This window comes from Marmota marmota, unplaced genomic scaffold (assembly GCF_001458135.2).
Source record: "Marmota marmota marmota unplaced genomic scaffold, marMar, whole genome shotgun sequence".
In the NCBI taxonomy this organism is placed as follows: Eukaryota; Metazoa; Chordata; class Mammalia; order Rodentia; family Sciuridae; genus Marmota; species Marmota marmota.
In genome coordinates this window covers 41901857-41916624 of record NW_025999900.1, presented here as the reverse complement: position 1 = coordinate 41916624, position 14768 = coordinate 41901857, and the positions used below count along the sequence as shown (strand labels likewise).

The following is a 14768-nucleotide window of genomic DNA, read 5'->3' as shown; positions in this document are numbered from 1 at the left end:
TTTTTTTTTTTTTTTTTTTTTTTTTTTTTTGTTAGTTTTCCTACCTTGGCCCTGACCCTGTTCATAAGCTTCTCACACTGGTCGTGGATGATGGTATTCAGCCTCCTGTGGAGCTCAGCTGTAAGGAAAGGAACATTCTAGCAGCCACTTTCATTCGCTCCTTGCATAAGAACATTGGTAAGATTGGTATAGAGATTCAACTGGGAAGGTAGCAGTGCCAGCTGCCTTTGAGTCCCAAGGATATAAAGTTCATATACCTGTTCATGAGGCTCTGATCATGGATCTTGCTGTTCTTCAGGAGGCTCTGAAACCTTTCAGGACAAGGTAAACTTTTTCCAGCGAGAGCTTCGGCAGGTACACATGAAAAGACCACATTCCAAAGTCACTCTGAAGGTCAGCAGACATACCTTGTTGGAATCGGTGAGTAAAATTTCATCTCCATCAACAGATGCCAGAGTTTTCCAACTAAAAACCTCTTTAATAATATGGTTATACCTTGCAGTTTTTGGGTTTTTTTTAATGAAGCCTAAATTTCTCTTTCTTAAAATATATCTATTAGAAACTGTTTGCTCTTCTCTTTGATTATGCTAACTTTGGGGCAGTTGTTGGAGGTATTTTACCAAGGGGAGACTAGGTGACACATTGGCTTTCATGCCTGTTAGGTAAACTAGTTCCTGAACAGTCTCCTATGCAGGGAGGTGAAGTGGTTACAGAGGATGTTCCTGTTATTGAATCCTTAAAATAGGTTCTTGTTGGATTACAAGGATGTGATTTTTGTTGTCACTCTGGTCTGATGGAAAAGGAACACCTGACGTGTGTCTGTCTCCACCATGCAGACACTGGCATGGATCTAACATTCCCCGGGAATGAGAAGGCTTAATTCCTGTCCAGAAAGTGTTTGTAGTGTTTGGCTCTGGTAGGTGTGACTGGAAACCCCTTTTCTCAGCCACACTCTCCATGTGGCATGGCTCACTGCCTGAACCTTGCCTTGTGGATAAAGATATCTAGTGAATAGATTGTACTTTACTGAAACTCGTTGGTTCTCTTGCTCATGGCTTAATGATTTGAGTCATTTTTTTCTTCCTATAAGAGTTTTTTCTTTTTTAAAAATTCATGTATGTTTTTATTCTAATTAGGTATATATGACAGCAGAATACATTTTGATTCATTGTACACAAATGGAGCACAACTTTCTATTTCTCTGGTTGTTGCAAGAGTTTTTTTCATTAATAAAATCAGAATTGTTGGGGTGTATGGCATAAACATGGGAAGGTGAAAGAAAGCAAGAAAGTATGCAATCATGAAGCAAGTGCTTAGTCTCAGAGATGAGAGGCTTAAAGAAAAGAATAGATTAAAAACTTAAAAGAAACAAGAGGAAGTTCTCAATGCATTGAAGGAAAGAGAAGTCAACACCTTTCCTGCTTATTCTTCCAATACAGTATGCAGCTGGGCCCACCTTATCACATCCTGGTTGTTACCAACTTTATTAACTTTTCCATTAACACCAAACTGGACTTAGTGCAGTCAATGATGAATTGTCTACCAAGTGAATCTCTCATGTAACTGTGTAATGGCTGAAATTGAGAAATTGGGGCAGAAGTTACCAAGTGGCTTTGAGGATGGCTAAGGATGCATGGTTTGAACAATTACCATGCACACACAAAGGAATCTATGGGGATGACTACTTAGTACAAAGAGTAACTCAGCACAAGTGTTACATCATGACCACATTTGAACATGACCTTACATGAAGAATCTGGAAGATCCCTGGAATTCCTATCATGTATACTTCTAATCATAGATATGACAGGGAACAAATACCAGATGATCCCCCTCCATTTTTACAAAACAAAGTTCCTCTGTCTTCCTTCGACCAACTTTATGTATTGCCAGTTCAGTAAACATGCTATAACACAAATTATTCTATTCATCCATTTACTCTGTTATGAGCTGAGTATGGTTAAATATACTCACTTCTTGATGCTTTTGGAAAATGATATTTTGCCTCATTTTAAAAAAAATAAAAATAAAATGAAGGTTATTAAAAACAACTTCAGTTCCAACAAAATGATGGTGTAAAGACAAAGAAGTATTTTTTAAAACCTTAAATTTCTGGGGCTGGGATTGTGGCTCAGTGGTAGAGCGCTCGCCTAGCACAGGCGGGACCTGGGTTCGATCCTCAGTACCACATAAAAATAAAAGGCACTGTGTTGTGTCCATCTACACCTAAAAAATAATTATTAAAAAAAACAAACCTTAAATTTCTTCTAGAGATCTGTGCATTTTAAATGTAAGACGATGTTACAAAAGCTTATTTCTACTAATCTCCTCTATATAATAGTGGTTACTTTGATGGACAGTGGCAGTACTCTTGTGTTTTTGTTTTTAGCATCTGAGGCTGCCAACCAGTATTCTCACAGTTTCCCTCCTGTCACTGCTTTTCAGTCTTTGAAGGCCACTCGAAATTTCTCCATCTCAGATTGGAGCAAGAACTTCGAAGTGGTTTTCCAGGATGAAGAAGGTCAGTTTTGAGATTTCATTTCATCTTTTGAAACTCTCCTCCCTAATCCCTGCTTTATCTTACTCCCCCTACACATACAAACAAAACAACTTAGCTTCCAGGAGTCAAGGGGAAAAAAAATGATCATGTTCACTGGCCAGATGGCATGGTGGAGCTTGTACAGCAGAAACATAGGGATTGGAAGAAGAGCTCTAAGAGTTTGAACTAAAAGGGCAAAGTAACCATTGCAGAAACAGGAAAAATGTCCATCTCCTAGGATCTCTGATCTTCTGTGTTTCCAGTAGCTTAGTGACCAGAATACTTTTATCCTACAGAAAGCGATGGGATTTAAAAAAAAAAAAAAAATCTATCATTTAGGTGACTTGCAGTGGAGATACAGTAAAGTAATGGAATGGAGGGAATGTGGAGAGCATAAAATCACCAATAAAGGAACAAAGATGATAAGAGGAGGGAGGTAGGCTTCTCTTTTTATTAATTTTCATTATACTTTTCAGCTCTGGACTGGGGAGGTCCTCGGCGGGAATGGTTTGAACTGATCTGCAAAGCATTGTTTGATACTACCAATCAGCTCTTCACCCGTTTCAGTGATAACAACCAAGGATTAGTGAGTCTGTGACTTTCCCCTGGGTGGGTGGAAAGTGGAACATGTAATGTATACTCAAGGGTTTGAAATTTTGAAAATCTGACAACCCGTGTCCTGTTCTTAATTTTGCTACTTACAATATGAGCTAATCAGGTTGCCTCCCTCCTAGTTGCCTTCATTATTTCATTTATAAGATGAGAAAAAATGAAGACAGTTGAATATTACTTAAGCCACTTTCTCAAAACATACCTGAAGTGGGGACTGGGGTTGTAGCTCAGTGGTAGAGCACTTGCCTAGCATGTGTAAGGCACTGAGTTCAATTCAGCACCACGTATAAATAAATAGAATAAAGACCCATTGACAACTAAAAAAATATTTTAAAAAGAATACCTGAAGCAATTGATTTCTAGGCTATATATATATATATATATTTTTTTTTTCTTAAAGGGTTTTTTTTTTGAGAGAGAGAGAATTTTTTTTTTTTTTAATATTTATTTTTTAGTTTTCGGCGGACACAACATCTTTGTTTGTATGTGGTGCTGAGAATCGAACCCGGGCCGCACGCATGCCAGGCGAGCGCGCCACTGCTCGAGCCACATCTCCAGCCCCTCTAGGCTATATTTTTGACTAGGTTGAAGTGTTAGGAGTAAAATGTAGATTTTGGCTGGAAGAAGTTCTAGTTCAGTGAAAAGACATCATATCACCCTCTGATTAATTTCCATACTCGGCCAGGGACCACAAACTTAATACAAGATTCTTTAGTTTAGTAAAAATCCTTATTATTTTTTAATTTTTTTTTTTGTCAATGGACCATTATTTTATTTATTCATTTATATATAGTGCTGAGTGAGAATCAAACCCAGTGCCTTACATGTGCTAGGCAAGTGCTCTACCACTGAGCCACAACCCCAGCCCTCATCCTTATTTTTTATCCTTCAGTCACTTTAAATTAATCAGTGGTGGCTACCAAAAGCCCAGTATCATTAGTTGAGCTCTTTGATCCTTACACTGGAATTCTTGCTCCCCTGGCATGGTGTGTTAGTCAGCTTCCTGTTACTATAACAAATACCTGAAAAAATCACCTTGTAAATAGAAAGTATGTATTTTGGCTCACAGTTATGTAGGTTTTAGTCCATGTTTTGTTGGCCCCATTGTTTTTGGACCTATGTTAAGGCAGCACATCATGGTGGCAGTGCATGGCAAAAGCAATTACGTCATGACCAAGATAAGCAACAGACCAGTTTGCCACAATACCCTTCAAGTGCATGCCTTACTGACTTAAAACCTTTCACTTGTCCCCCCCATTAAAGGTTCCACTACCTCCCAGTAGCACAAAGGCTGGGAACCAGTCCTTTAATATATAGGCCTTTGGTGAACATTCCAAATCCAAACTATAACACATGGAGTTGGGGAGGGAGGGTCTCTCCAGAACAAGGCTTGGGGAAAAATAGCCCAGGACCTTTCACTTTATTTCTTTGACAGGTTCATCCTAATCCTAATCGCCCACCTCACCTGCGCCTAAAGATGTATGAGTTTGCAGGGCGGCTGGTGGGCAAGTGTCTGTATGAATCCTCTCTAGGAGGTGCCTACAAGCAGTTGGTTCGAGCCCGTTTTACCCGTTCTTTCCTGGCCCAAATCATAGGACTACGCATGCATTACAAGGTAATTACCATCTTAGGTATGCATTTTCTACTAAGACTGCCTGTCCATAAATTCTGAGATCTCTTTGCCTGGGCTGATTATTTTTAAGGTTCAAGGAATAAGTGATTTCAAACAATTACAAATTTTATTTCTGGGCAAAAGTGAGTTTATTTTCGGCTGTGTCTTTCTGTCTCCTCAGTACTTTGAAACAGATGACCCAGAATTCTACAAATCAAAAGTTTGTTTCATCCTCAACAATGACATGAGTGAAATGGAGCTGGTTTTTGCAGAAGAAAAATATAACAAGTCAGGTCAATTGGACAAGGTGAGAAAGAGGACCAAAGCCTGTGGGTCCCCTGTTCCCCAGCTCCCTCTAGAGCAGTGCTGTCTAATACAACTTTCTATAGTAATGGGAAGGTTCTAAATTTGTATTGTGTATTAAATACCCACGGCACGGCTAGTGTGACCACATAACTGAATTTCTCATTTTAATGAATTTAAATTTAAATAACTCTTATGTGGCTAGCAGTTTCCATCAGATGATGCAGCTTTCAAACATTGCACCCCACAGTTTATGCTCTCAGCCCTTTTTGGGGAGTGGGTGGGTACTGGCGTTTGAACCCCAGGGCCTCACACATGCTGAGAACACACTTTACCTCTGAGCTTATCCCCAGCCCCAATCTCAACTATTTGAGTGGAGTAAGAAACAGATATGCCTATCTATTCCACTTGTTCCTGCTTTCCAGTCGAAAAAGAATTAAGTGGTAATGAAAGACTCACGCATAAGCAGATTTGGAAAGGATATTGTCTTCATCAGCATTTACCAGTGGTGATATAGATGATTCCTATTTTAACACAACACCTCTGTGAAAAGTTTTTACAAGGAAACTATTGGCCAGAGGTATTTTTGAGGAAAATGTGCCATTGTTTACATTGTGGGTTTAATGATAAGTGATGAAGCTAAAGTTACAGTGATTCATAATTTTAAAAAGTTGTGACCAATGGTACCACTCTACTGATAGTCAGATATCCTTTCTGAATATTGTGGGAATGTAACGCTTTGTACACACATAACCCTTTGTACATATGGGATCAGAGCCTGACTTCCTGAGCCAGCATAACAAGAAAACTAGAGTCAGTAAAACGTCTTCAGGCCCAAGGGACAGCATGGTAGGAAAGGCATGTTACTCCACACACATCAGGGATTAAAAATGTAGAAATTTCTTTCTTTCTTTTTTTTAACTTTCAGTTCATGATAGATTTCTTAGAATGTAACATCATGATGAGGATGGAAAATTGAAATGGGAGTATATATTTTACTGATTTTTAAAACTTTAAAAAAATCAGAAAAACGTGAACAAACGCTGCATTTAAAATGGGTAAAATAACATGAATTCTCAAAGAGGATGTCCAAATAGAAATAAATATGTAAAAAAAAACTTATTAAACTTTGCTGGTAATCAGAAAATTATAGATAAAACCAAATTATAGGGGCTGGGGTTGTGGCTCAGTCGTAGAGCACTTCCCTGGCGTATGCAAGGCACTGGGTTCAATCCTTAGCACTACATTAAAAAAATGAATAAAGTAGGGGAATTGTGTCCAACTGCAACTAAAAAAATATATATATATTTTAAAAAACCAAAACCAAATTACATATATTATACAATCAATGAAAAAGATAATACCAGGCATTGGTGAGAATGTAAGCAACAGGAGCTCTTATATATGAATATAAATTGGCACAGGCATTTTAAAAAACTGAAATTATCTAATAAGCTAAACTCTGATACCTTATGATGTAGCAATACTACTTCTAGGAAAATGTAGAATTTTTTTCTATTATTTTGTGTGAGTTTCTGTTATTTTGTGATATTTCTATTCTGTGAATAAGCACTTCTATCCAGTAGCCTAAGAAATAAATGGTTAAGATTTAAGGTTTACATTAAATGAGATAGCAGGCTGGAGTTGTGGTTTAGTAGTAGAGCGCTTGTCTAGCATGTGTGTGAGGCACTGGGTTTGCTTCTCAGTACTACGTATGTACATTCACACATATATAAAATAAAGGTATTTTTTTAAAAAAGCATCTTTAAAAATATGAGGCAGCATGATGTCATCAGGATCTTAAAATCTGATGTTATAACTAAATTGAGGCTTTCATTTATCTATGAATATATATATATATATATGTATATATATATATATACATACACATACATACTATATATTAGCACATATAGAGTGTGTGTGTGTGTGTGTGTGTGTGTGTATATATATATATATATATGTGTATGTATATGCTATATACAATATACAAATTTTCCAGAGTGGTAATTTTAAACTGTGCCTCAAGGATTCTTTAAGTGCCTTTTAGAGTTGTTTATTGAAGGATACAAGTTCTGTTTGAGAATCATCTAAGTTTATTTGACTTTTTCTTTGCATATGAGGAAAACAGGGGTCCAAATAATTAAGTGACTGAAGTTATGTAGCAAGATATCATCAGGACTGGGATTAGAATCCAGGATCTCTAAGGTTCAAACTGTGGCACTTTCCACTAATTCACTTTGGAGAACTTGTGGAATCAACTATCCCCATCTTAAAATTTCTGAGACATAAAAGGATTTATTTGAGAAGAGGTCTGTAGTGGTTTAATTTTGGATGACAGATTAAAATTTAGTAATAAGAAACCTTAATATCTTCCTGTTGCATGACCACTACCTGACTGGGTCAGAGAAGACCTCACCCACACACCCACTTCAGAAATAGTAGTTGGTAGAATATGGCAGCAGTAGTAGAAGCCTTGAAGCTTAGTCATGTGAAGTGAAAGCAAGTGTGTTAAAAAGCTGAAAGCACAGTGGAAGCTTGTAGTTGGTGCTGATAGAGTTCAAGGGTTTTATGTGTGTGAAACATACCAGGCACATAGCACCTTGTAATCTAACATCCACAGCCTCTCCTTATCTTTTGCTTCCTATTTCAGGTTGTAGAACTCATGACAGGTGGAGCTCAAACCCCAGTCACCAATGCAAATAAAATCTTCTATTTAAACTTGCTGGCCCAATATCGACTGGCCAGTCAAGTGAAAGAGGAGGTGGAACATTTCCTAAAAGGTGGGCTCCTATTTCCTGTTGGCCTTGAGTTTAAAATGTCTGTATCCTTGGTGTGGCTTTAACTTGGCATATTTGTTTCAGGCTTGAATGAGTTAGTACCTGAGAACCTGTTGGCCATTTTTGATGAGAATGAGCTCGAGGTAAGTGCTTATAATTCAAACCCCTGTTACAGAGAGCATGCCTATAGGAACCAGTGTGCGGCACCTCCTGTTATGAGGTACAGCAAGGAAGCCCTTATATACAAGAGTTGAGCACACTTTTATCACTTTTCCATTCATTGACCCCTTCTCCAACTTTTTAAAAATCTAAATGTGAAAATCAGAAAGCAGTAAATAGTTAATTATTTTTGAAGAGTAATGATTAATATTTATTTATCAAATATTGATATTGGTTAATTTGAATAATTGAATAATAAGAATGTTAGTGTCATATAAAGTCTTCATAAAATTTTTCAGGGACATTTAAGGGATAATAGAATGTATTTGTTAGGTATTTATTGAGTACTTCCTCTATGCCATGTATTTTGAGTACTGGGGAGATAGCAATCAATGTGAGATAAAGTCCCAGTCCCCCTACGGCTATATTCTAGTGAAGAAGGCAAACCAGAAATATGGTTGTATTTCAAAGATCTGTACCAGAACATTGTATTTATTTTTACATATAATAGAAAATATATTCTTATATCAAATTCTATAGCAAGAAAATATGGATATAAGATAGTAAATACCATTTTTACAATTAGCCAAATTAAAGCCCATATCAGGTATGCTCCCCAAATCAGTTTGTCTTTATTTGCTGCTCACAGATGACACATTGAGTGCAAATTTTTGGTTTTAACTTTCCATAGCTTTTATGAGGAGTATATTTCTACAAACTGTTCTTATAGGGAGGAAGTTCTTTTATTTATTTATTTATTTTTTTTTTAGATATTTATTTTTTAGTTGTAGTTGGACACAGTATCTTTTTTTTTTTCCCCGACCACTTTAAGGGCTTTATTTTAATGTTTTCTTTTAGCTTTTATTTATGTATACACATAAACACATATTACACACACTTTATGTTGTAAAAAAGAAAAGAGCATATTGTATTGTGGGTTTTCTTGTACTACTGTATCTTAAGTTATATTCCAGATGGACAAATGTGCTTTTGAAAGCACATTTTTTTAAAATCACTACATTAAATTCCACTATTTTGATCTATTAGAAAATATTCAACCATTTCCTATTAGTGTTTATTTAGGTTGTTACCGGTTTTTCTCCAGTGTACCTAGTGCTTAAGTAAACATATTGCAGATAAATCATTGTCTGCATTCTTGAGTATCTTGTTATTTTGGTGTTGAGGAATAGCTCCCAGTATATTTTGTTTTATCATGAAGCAAAGCTCTTGTAACAGCGTGTAAAAGTGAGTAGAAAGGAAGGACATGGTCTCTTCCTACTCTTAGCCACTCGTTTATTTAATAGGTTCTTTTTGAAGGAGCCAGGGCTCCTTGGGCTTTTTTGCCTCATGATTAGGATGTATCATTCTTTTTTTTTTTTTTTTTTTTTTTTTTTTAAACATATTTATTTATTTATTTTTTTAGTTATTGGCAGACACAACATCTTTGTTGGTATGTGGTGCTGAGGATCGAACCCGGGCCGCACGCATGCCAGACGAGCGTGCTACCACTTGAGCCACATCCCCAGCCCTGGATGTATCATTCTTTATAGATGTTGGATGAATACTCATAGTCTGCTAAGTAACTTGCTGGATCCTGTACCAAATTAGGATATCAACAAGATGTTTAGGGTTCTGATGTCATTAATGTTCTCATTTTTTGGCATACTTTTAAATTTATATGATCAAGCAGAAGCAGGACCTAAGGGAATGTAGTAAGAGTTCAGGCCACAAAAGGATGGAGCCAAGTACAGTGCTACATGCCTATAATCCCAGTGACTCAAGAGACTGAGACTGCAGGAACACAAGTGTGAAACCAGTATGGGCAACAAGATCTTGTCTCAAAGTTAAAATTGGAAAAAAAAAAAAAAAAAAAAAAGCAGGGAGCTGGGAATGTAGCTTAGTAGTGGAGATTCCCTGGGTTCAATCCCTAGTACCATCAGAAACCAAAACAAATTAAAAAATGGAGGCTAAATCCTGAGAAAAAGGAAAGACCATTTGATAGATTGATAAAGGGGGCTAGTGATCTTCATCAAAGGGGAAGGACTTGCTTTTACTCTCTTATATTCCTAGGCTAAGTCCAGGGCAGACTATGTCAAATTATGTAAGTGCATAGTTTAGAGATTCTCATTCAGTAGTTCTGGAGTAAGATCACAAACAGTATTCTGGCATTGTGATCTCACCTCTGTCTTTCTCCTGGTGTTTTTTTAATCCAGTATTTGTGTGTTAATACATAATTTTGACTGTGTAGTGGGCCTTTGTCCTTCTTAACACCCTATCATCTTTCTGTAGCTGCTGATGTGTGGGACCGGAGACATCAGTGTTTCTGACTTCAAAGCCCATGCAGTAGTTGTTGGTGGTTCATGGCATTTCAGAGAAAAGGTAAGTGGGCCAAACTCCTTCAGTTGGATTTGTGCCATGCTGTAAGGAAGAAATTTTAGAAGAAAGAAGTAGAAGAGTTAAAGTGTTAGACATGTTGACTGGGAAGAAATGATATATAGGACAGACAGTTAGATGTCCAGGCAGAAAGGAGCCCTGGTTTTTAAGGACTGGAATGCTGACTGCCACTTAAGCAGTAATTTGGAAATGCAAAGGAGTAGAACCAAGCAATCAGTGATTACCTTCCTGATCATTTTACAATGTTCCTACAGAGGTTGCCAACTCTGGCATCTCCTACCAGTTTCCTTGTAGAACTGTAAACTCAGACACAACCCTACTTCAGGGTTATCTTTTCCTTTCCCCAAATATCAAATCTTAGACTGTGTACCATATGTTATTCCAGTCTTGTACTCTCCCTGCCAGGTCATGAAGTGGTTTTGGACTGTGGTTTCCAGTCTGACCCAGGAGGAGTTGGCTCGACTACTTCAGTTCACCACAGGCTCTTCTCAGCTACCACCTGGAGGCTTTGCTGCCCTCTGTCCCTCATTTCAGATTATTGCTGCTCCAACCCACAGCACGCTACCTACTGCACACACATGGTAGGTATCTGACTTGCCCTGTGTACGGCCCTGGTTGGGATTTATCTTTCCAGTCCTTGCCGGTGTTTTTGGTTGTGTGAGTCATCACTTCTCTTGCCTTTCCAGTTTTAACCAGCTGTGCCTCCCTACATATGACTCGTATGAAGAGGTGCACAAGATGCTGCAACTGGCCATCAGCGAGGGTTGTGAAGGCTTTGGCATGCTCTGACCACTCTCCTGCAATCTACTTGGCTCCCATGCTCTATGGAGCATTTGAGCACATGTTACAGACATAACTGCTGATCCTAACACACATAACCATCAACCAGAAGATGCCGCATGCTTCCCTGTGTCTGGAGTATTTTGTTACCACAAGCCTTGTTCTCCCCCTTCCCTGCCCATATCTACCATAGGCCACTTTGACACGGTACCTAATCTGAGCTCTCTGGTAAGTCACGAGAAGAGGACCATGCTGCTGCTTCTTGTTTGGTCCTTTGAAGACCTCAGTAGCTGTATTTGCCTCAGTGGCTGAGGGAGATAACACACAGGCTCAGCTTTGTTGGGAAACTGGTGTGTGGAGAGCCTTAAGTCTTGTCTCGCTCCAGCTTCTTGGCTGATGCTCCTGTGAGGTGCCCTCTTTGACCCTCACTACTGGACCAGACTGATACAGGAGTCCTTCTCCTGGGTGGGATGATCCTCTGCTTGCCAACAGCCAGGACAAGCACAGATAGAATGTGGCCCACAATCCTTAGGTTCCTTAATTTTGTCCTCCTGCACATTGGCAGGCATAGGCCAAGGCACCAGATTACCTCTGCTGAGGACTGATAGCGGAAAAAGAATGATTTTTTTTTTTTTTTTTGATGTCAGAACTGAAAAAGGCACTTTCCCTGCAGGCAATTTTAGAAGTGATCAGTAATCTACAAAGAATTCTGTAAGCTTTTTCCTGAATTTGAGCCAGTGAAACATGCAGTCAGACCGAAGAATGTGAAGGATAGCTGGGCTTAGCCTCCAGTGCATGGTGTGATTCTCCCTTATGGTGAGGGACATATCTAGGTGCATGTTGGCTTAAAGACTACTGATGCCTTTCCCTTAGTTTGTTCTTTGCACTGAGATATGACTAGGCCTACCTCCTGACTTCTAAGTTACATGCTATGTTAAAGAGGTGGGGAGTCTTTAATGTTCTGCTGAAGAAGATTTGGTAGCAAACAACAAGGATAGTAAGAATATATGCCAGCAATCTCTCATTCTCTCTGCTTGATGTTCTCTGACAGCACTGAGACAAGGGAACAATGATCACAGATTGCTGGGGTCAGGCTACTGGGGACAGATCTGGAGGACATGAGACAGTAAACACCTAGTATACACCATCCCAGGTCCTACCCTTCACTCCATCAGTTACCAGGAAGGGGAACCAAGGAGGGAGGAAGTTCTATACTACTGTTGAGTGATGATTGAAGAGAACCTGCCACTGTCTCTTGGAAGATGACAACATCCATTTTCATTACTGTTTGAATGCAAACAATTTTAAGGCTCAAAATCACATCAACTTCCCAAATTTCAGTTTTTAAGAAGGCTTTGCTTCAAGCTACCATTCCTGATGGGGGCACTCACCTCAGAATATTACAAGCCATCTTTATTGCCAAAACCAGCAAGTACACAGACTCCTGAGACAAGGCAGGACTTGTGGCAATGCCTTGGCCTCCTAGAAACCGTCTGAGCCCTCCTGTTCCCAGGGATGAGGAACAAGCCCTCCTGAGCTGCTGCAGTTCCCGCCTGACCTCACTCCTCTGCAGGCATCATTTGTCCTTTCTTGGCATGGGTGCTGACCTCACTCATCCTTGGGGTCCAGGATATGGCATCAGGACCTCGTCACCCCAAGATTCTCCATGCCACATGGTCACTGCTCTCCTCAGGGACCAGGACAAGGTGCTGCTGCTCATCCATACTTTTCCCATGGGATATGTTCAGGAAAGTTTAGTCATCACCCTGTCACCCTTGGGCCCAAATGGGGGTTTCCAGCTGAGGCACGTGGACTTTTGCTGCTTTGGGCAGTTTTCCTCTTCTGGATTCTTCATTCTCCCCTCCAGCAGCCCTCCAGAAACTGATTCTGGGGATTGAGTTAATTTTCTTGGCTAGATCTGTTGTTTTAAGCTCTAGTCATAGCACTTTTTCAGAATATCCCAAGCACCATTGCAGTCCAACTTGGGCTGCTACATCCCCTGTGGTGGTTCATAGGTACCAGAGTCTTTGTTTCATAAAATCCTTTGGTACTGTTGTGGTTTTCTATTCCTCCAATATTATCCTCCCCTACTTCCCCTTCTAATTACGTTTAAAAGCACTTTTGCTTTTTTTTTTTTTTTTTTTTCCTAATCCTGCTTTGATACTAGCCAATATCGGGGGAAAGGTACAATATGCTGGAGAGAAGTAATAGTGTGTTATTTGGGGGGCAATTTTCTATTCATGTTTCTTATTTTGATCATTTCTTTTGTTTATGCCCTGGTAGCCTAGCTGCTTGAGGCCAGCTACCCCTCTGGCCTTTTAGTGTCCTTGAAGGAGACCAGGCCTCAAGTGAGCACAGGGAGTGTCCACATGGTTTCAGAAATTTAACAGAGACCAATCCTTGCTGCCCATTTGTCAGGCCAGGTGAAAGGGCCAGACATTTGCTGGTAGTGATGTAAATATTTTGTACATTAAATAAATGTCTAAAAGAAGAACGAAGGAGCAAGTGACTACTTTTGGTGGAGATTAAGGGATTAAACTAGAAGATGGAGAAGGAAAAACATTTACACATGATTTTGCATTTCCCTGAAAGCAGGAAGCAGTAGGCTCGGGGTAGGATGTGCACCTAGAACCCTGGCCCGTCTTGCAGCTTGTGCTTTCACCCTTCCCTGGTATCTGTCCATAGGGCCAGGCAGGGCCACCCTGCTTATTCTCTCATACTGCCATCCAGTGGGACAAGTATTTGTAGTCAGCAGCTGAAGAATCCAGTTCTGCAGAAGCAGTGGATGTCTGTTATCAATCTCCAAACATGAATTTGTTGTTATAGCTTTCTGATTTTTTTTTTTTTTTGGTGGTGCTGGGGATCAAACCCAGAGCCTTGTGCATTCAAGGCAAGCACTCTACCAACTGAGCTATATTCCCAGGCTGATTTTCATATCAACATTTATTTTCCACTATCCCTGTTACCTTCCCACAAGGGATTTGGGTTTAGAAAACAAGACTATTGCTCCTAAAAATTTGTGAGTAACAAGTGATACTAGTTCTCCAACCAAAGTAAGCTTGGAAGAGATAAAACCAGACCTCTGATTTGAGCCTAGAAAGAAAAATTTAGGAACCCAGTTTTCTTGGGGTAGTAATCTTGTACATTCCCAATCTGGAAATCAAAACAATCCCTTTTAGAATTTTTGTTTCCCCCCTTTGGAGTACAGATTGTTGTTTTCACCCCCCAGATCTGTGAATTGGAATCTTAGCTTGAAATCTAATCCATTTGAGTGCATTCTTCCACCTCATTGAGCTCCTTGAATGATTTATCTTGAAAGACAAAGTTTTATCCTAACTTTATATTTTTCAGTTATTTATAGTCCTACATCTTTTACACTTACTGCTTTTCTGGCTTTGAATAGGTCACTGTGAAGGTTCGTGTCTGAGTGATTTCAGCCTATCATGGAGTCATTCTTAAGATTTGAGGTTTGGATTGTTCTTGAATCAACCCAATAAATACCAGCCTTAGCTTCTTGTACAGCATCGCCTCTGAGCCATTGCAGATTGCGCTCTTGGGCCTCTGTCTAGCCACACTTCTTAGCACCAGT

The 14768-nt window shown here is 39.3% G+C and overlaps 1 protein-coding gene and 1 pseudogene across 9 annotated transcripts in view; both read left to right on the top strand.

Moving 5' to 3' along the window:
- Arel1 (apoptosis resistant E3 ubiquitin protein ligase 1) overlaps window positions 1–13673 on the top strand; it is a 47555-nt gene extending 33882 nt beyond the window's left edge. For 8 of the 9 annotated variants that reach the window (XM_048798996.1, XM_015493962.2, XM_015493973.2 and 5 more), the window contains 11 exons: window positions 36–177; window positions 299–420; window positions 2446–2521; window positions 3016–3125; window positions 4587–4766; window positions 4945–5070; window positions 7720–7849; window positions 7931–7989; window positions 10295–10384; window positions 10805–10980; window positions 11086–13673. In XM_048798996.1, the coding sequence (XP_048654953.1) occupies window positions 36–177; window positions 299–420; window positions 2446–2521; window positions 3016–3125; window positions 4587–4766; window positions 4945–5070; window positions 7720–7849; window positions 7931–7989; window positions 10295–10384; window positions 10805–10980; window positions 11086–11188 (1314 nt within the window). In that variant the 3' untranslated portion in view covers window positions 11189–13673. The remainder of the gene's footprint in view (window positions 1–35; window positions 178–298; window positions 421–2445; window positions 2522–3015; window positions 3126–4586; window positions 4767–4944; window positions 5071–7719; window positions 7850–7930; window positions 7990–10294; window positions 10385–10804; window positions 10981–11085) is intronic. The other variant, XR_001504358.2, reaches the window with a different exon arrangement.
- Window positions 432–2381, top strand: LOC107149223 (annotated as a pseudogene).
- Window positions 13674–14768: the final 1095 nt, after the last annotated feature.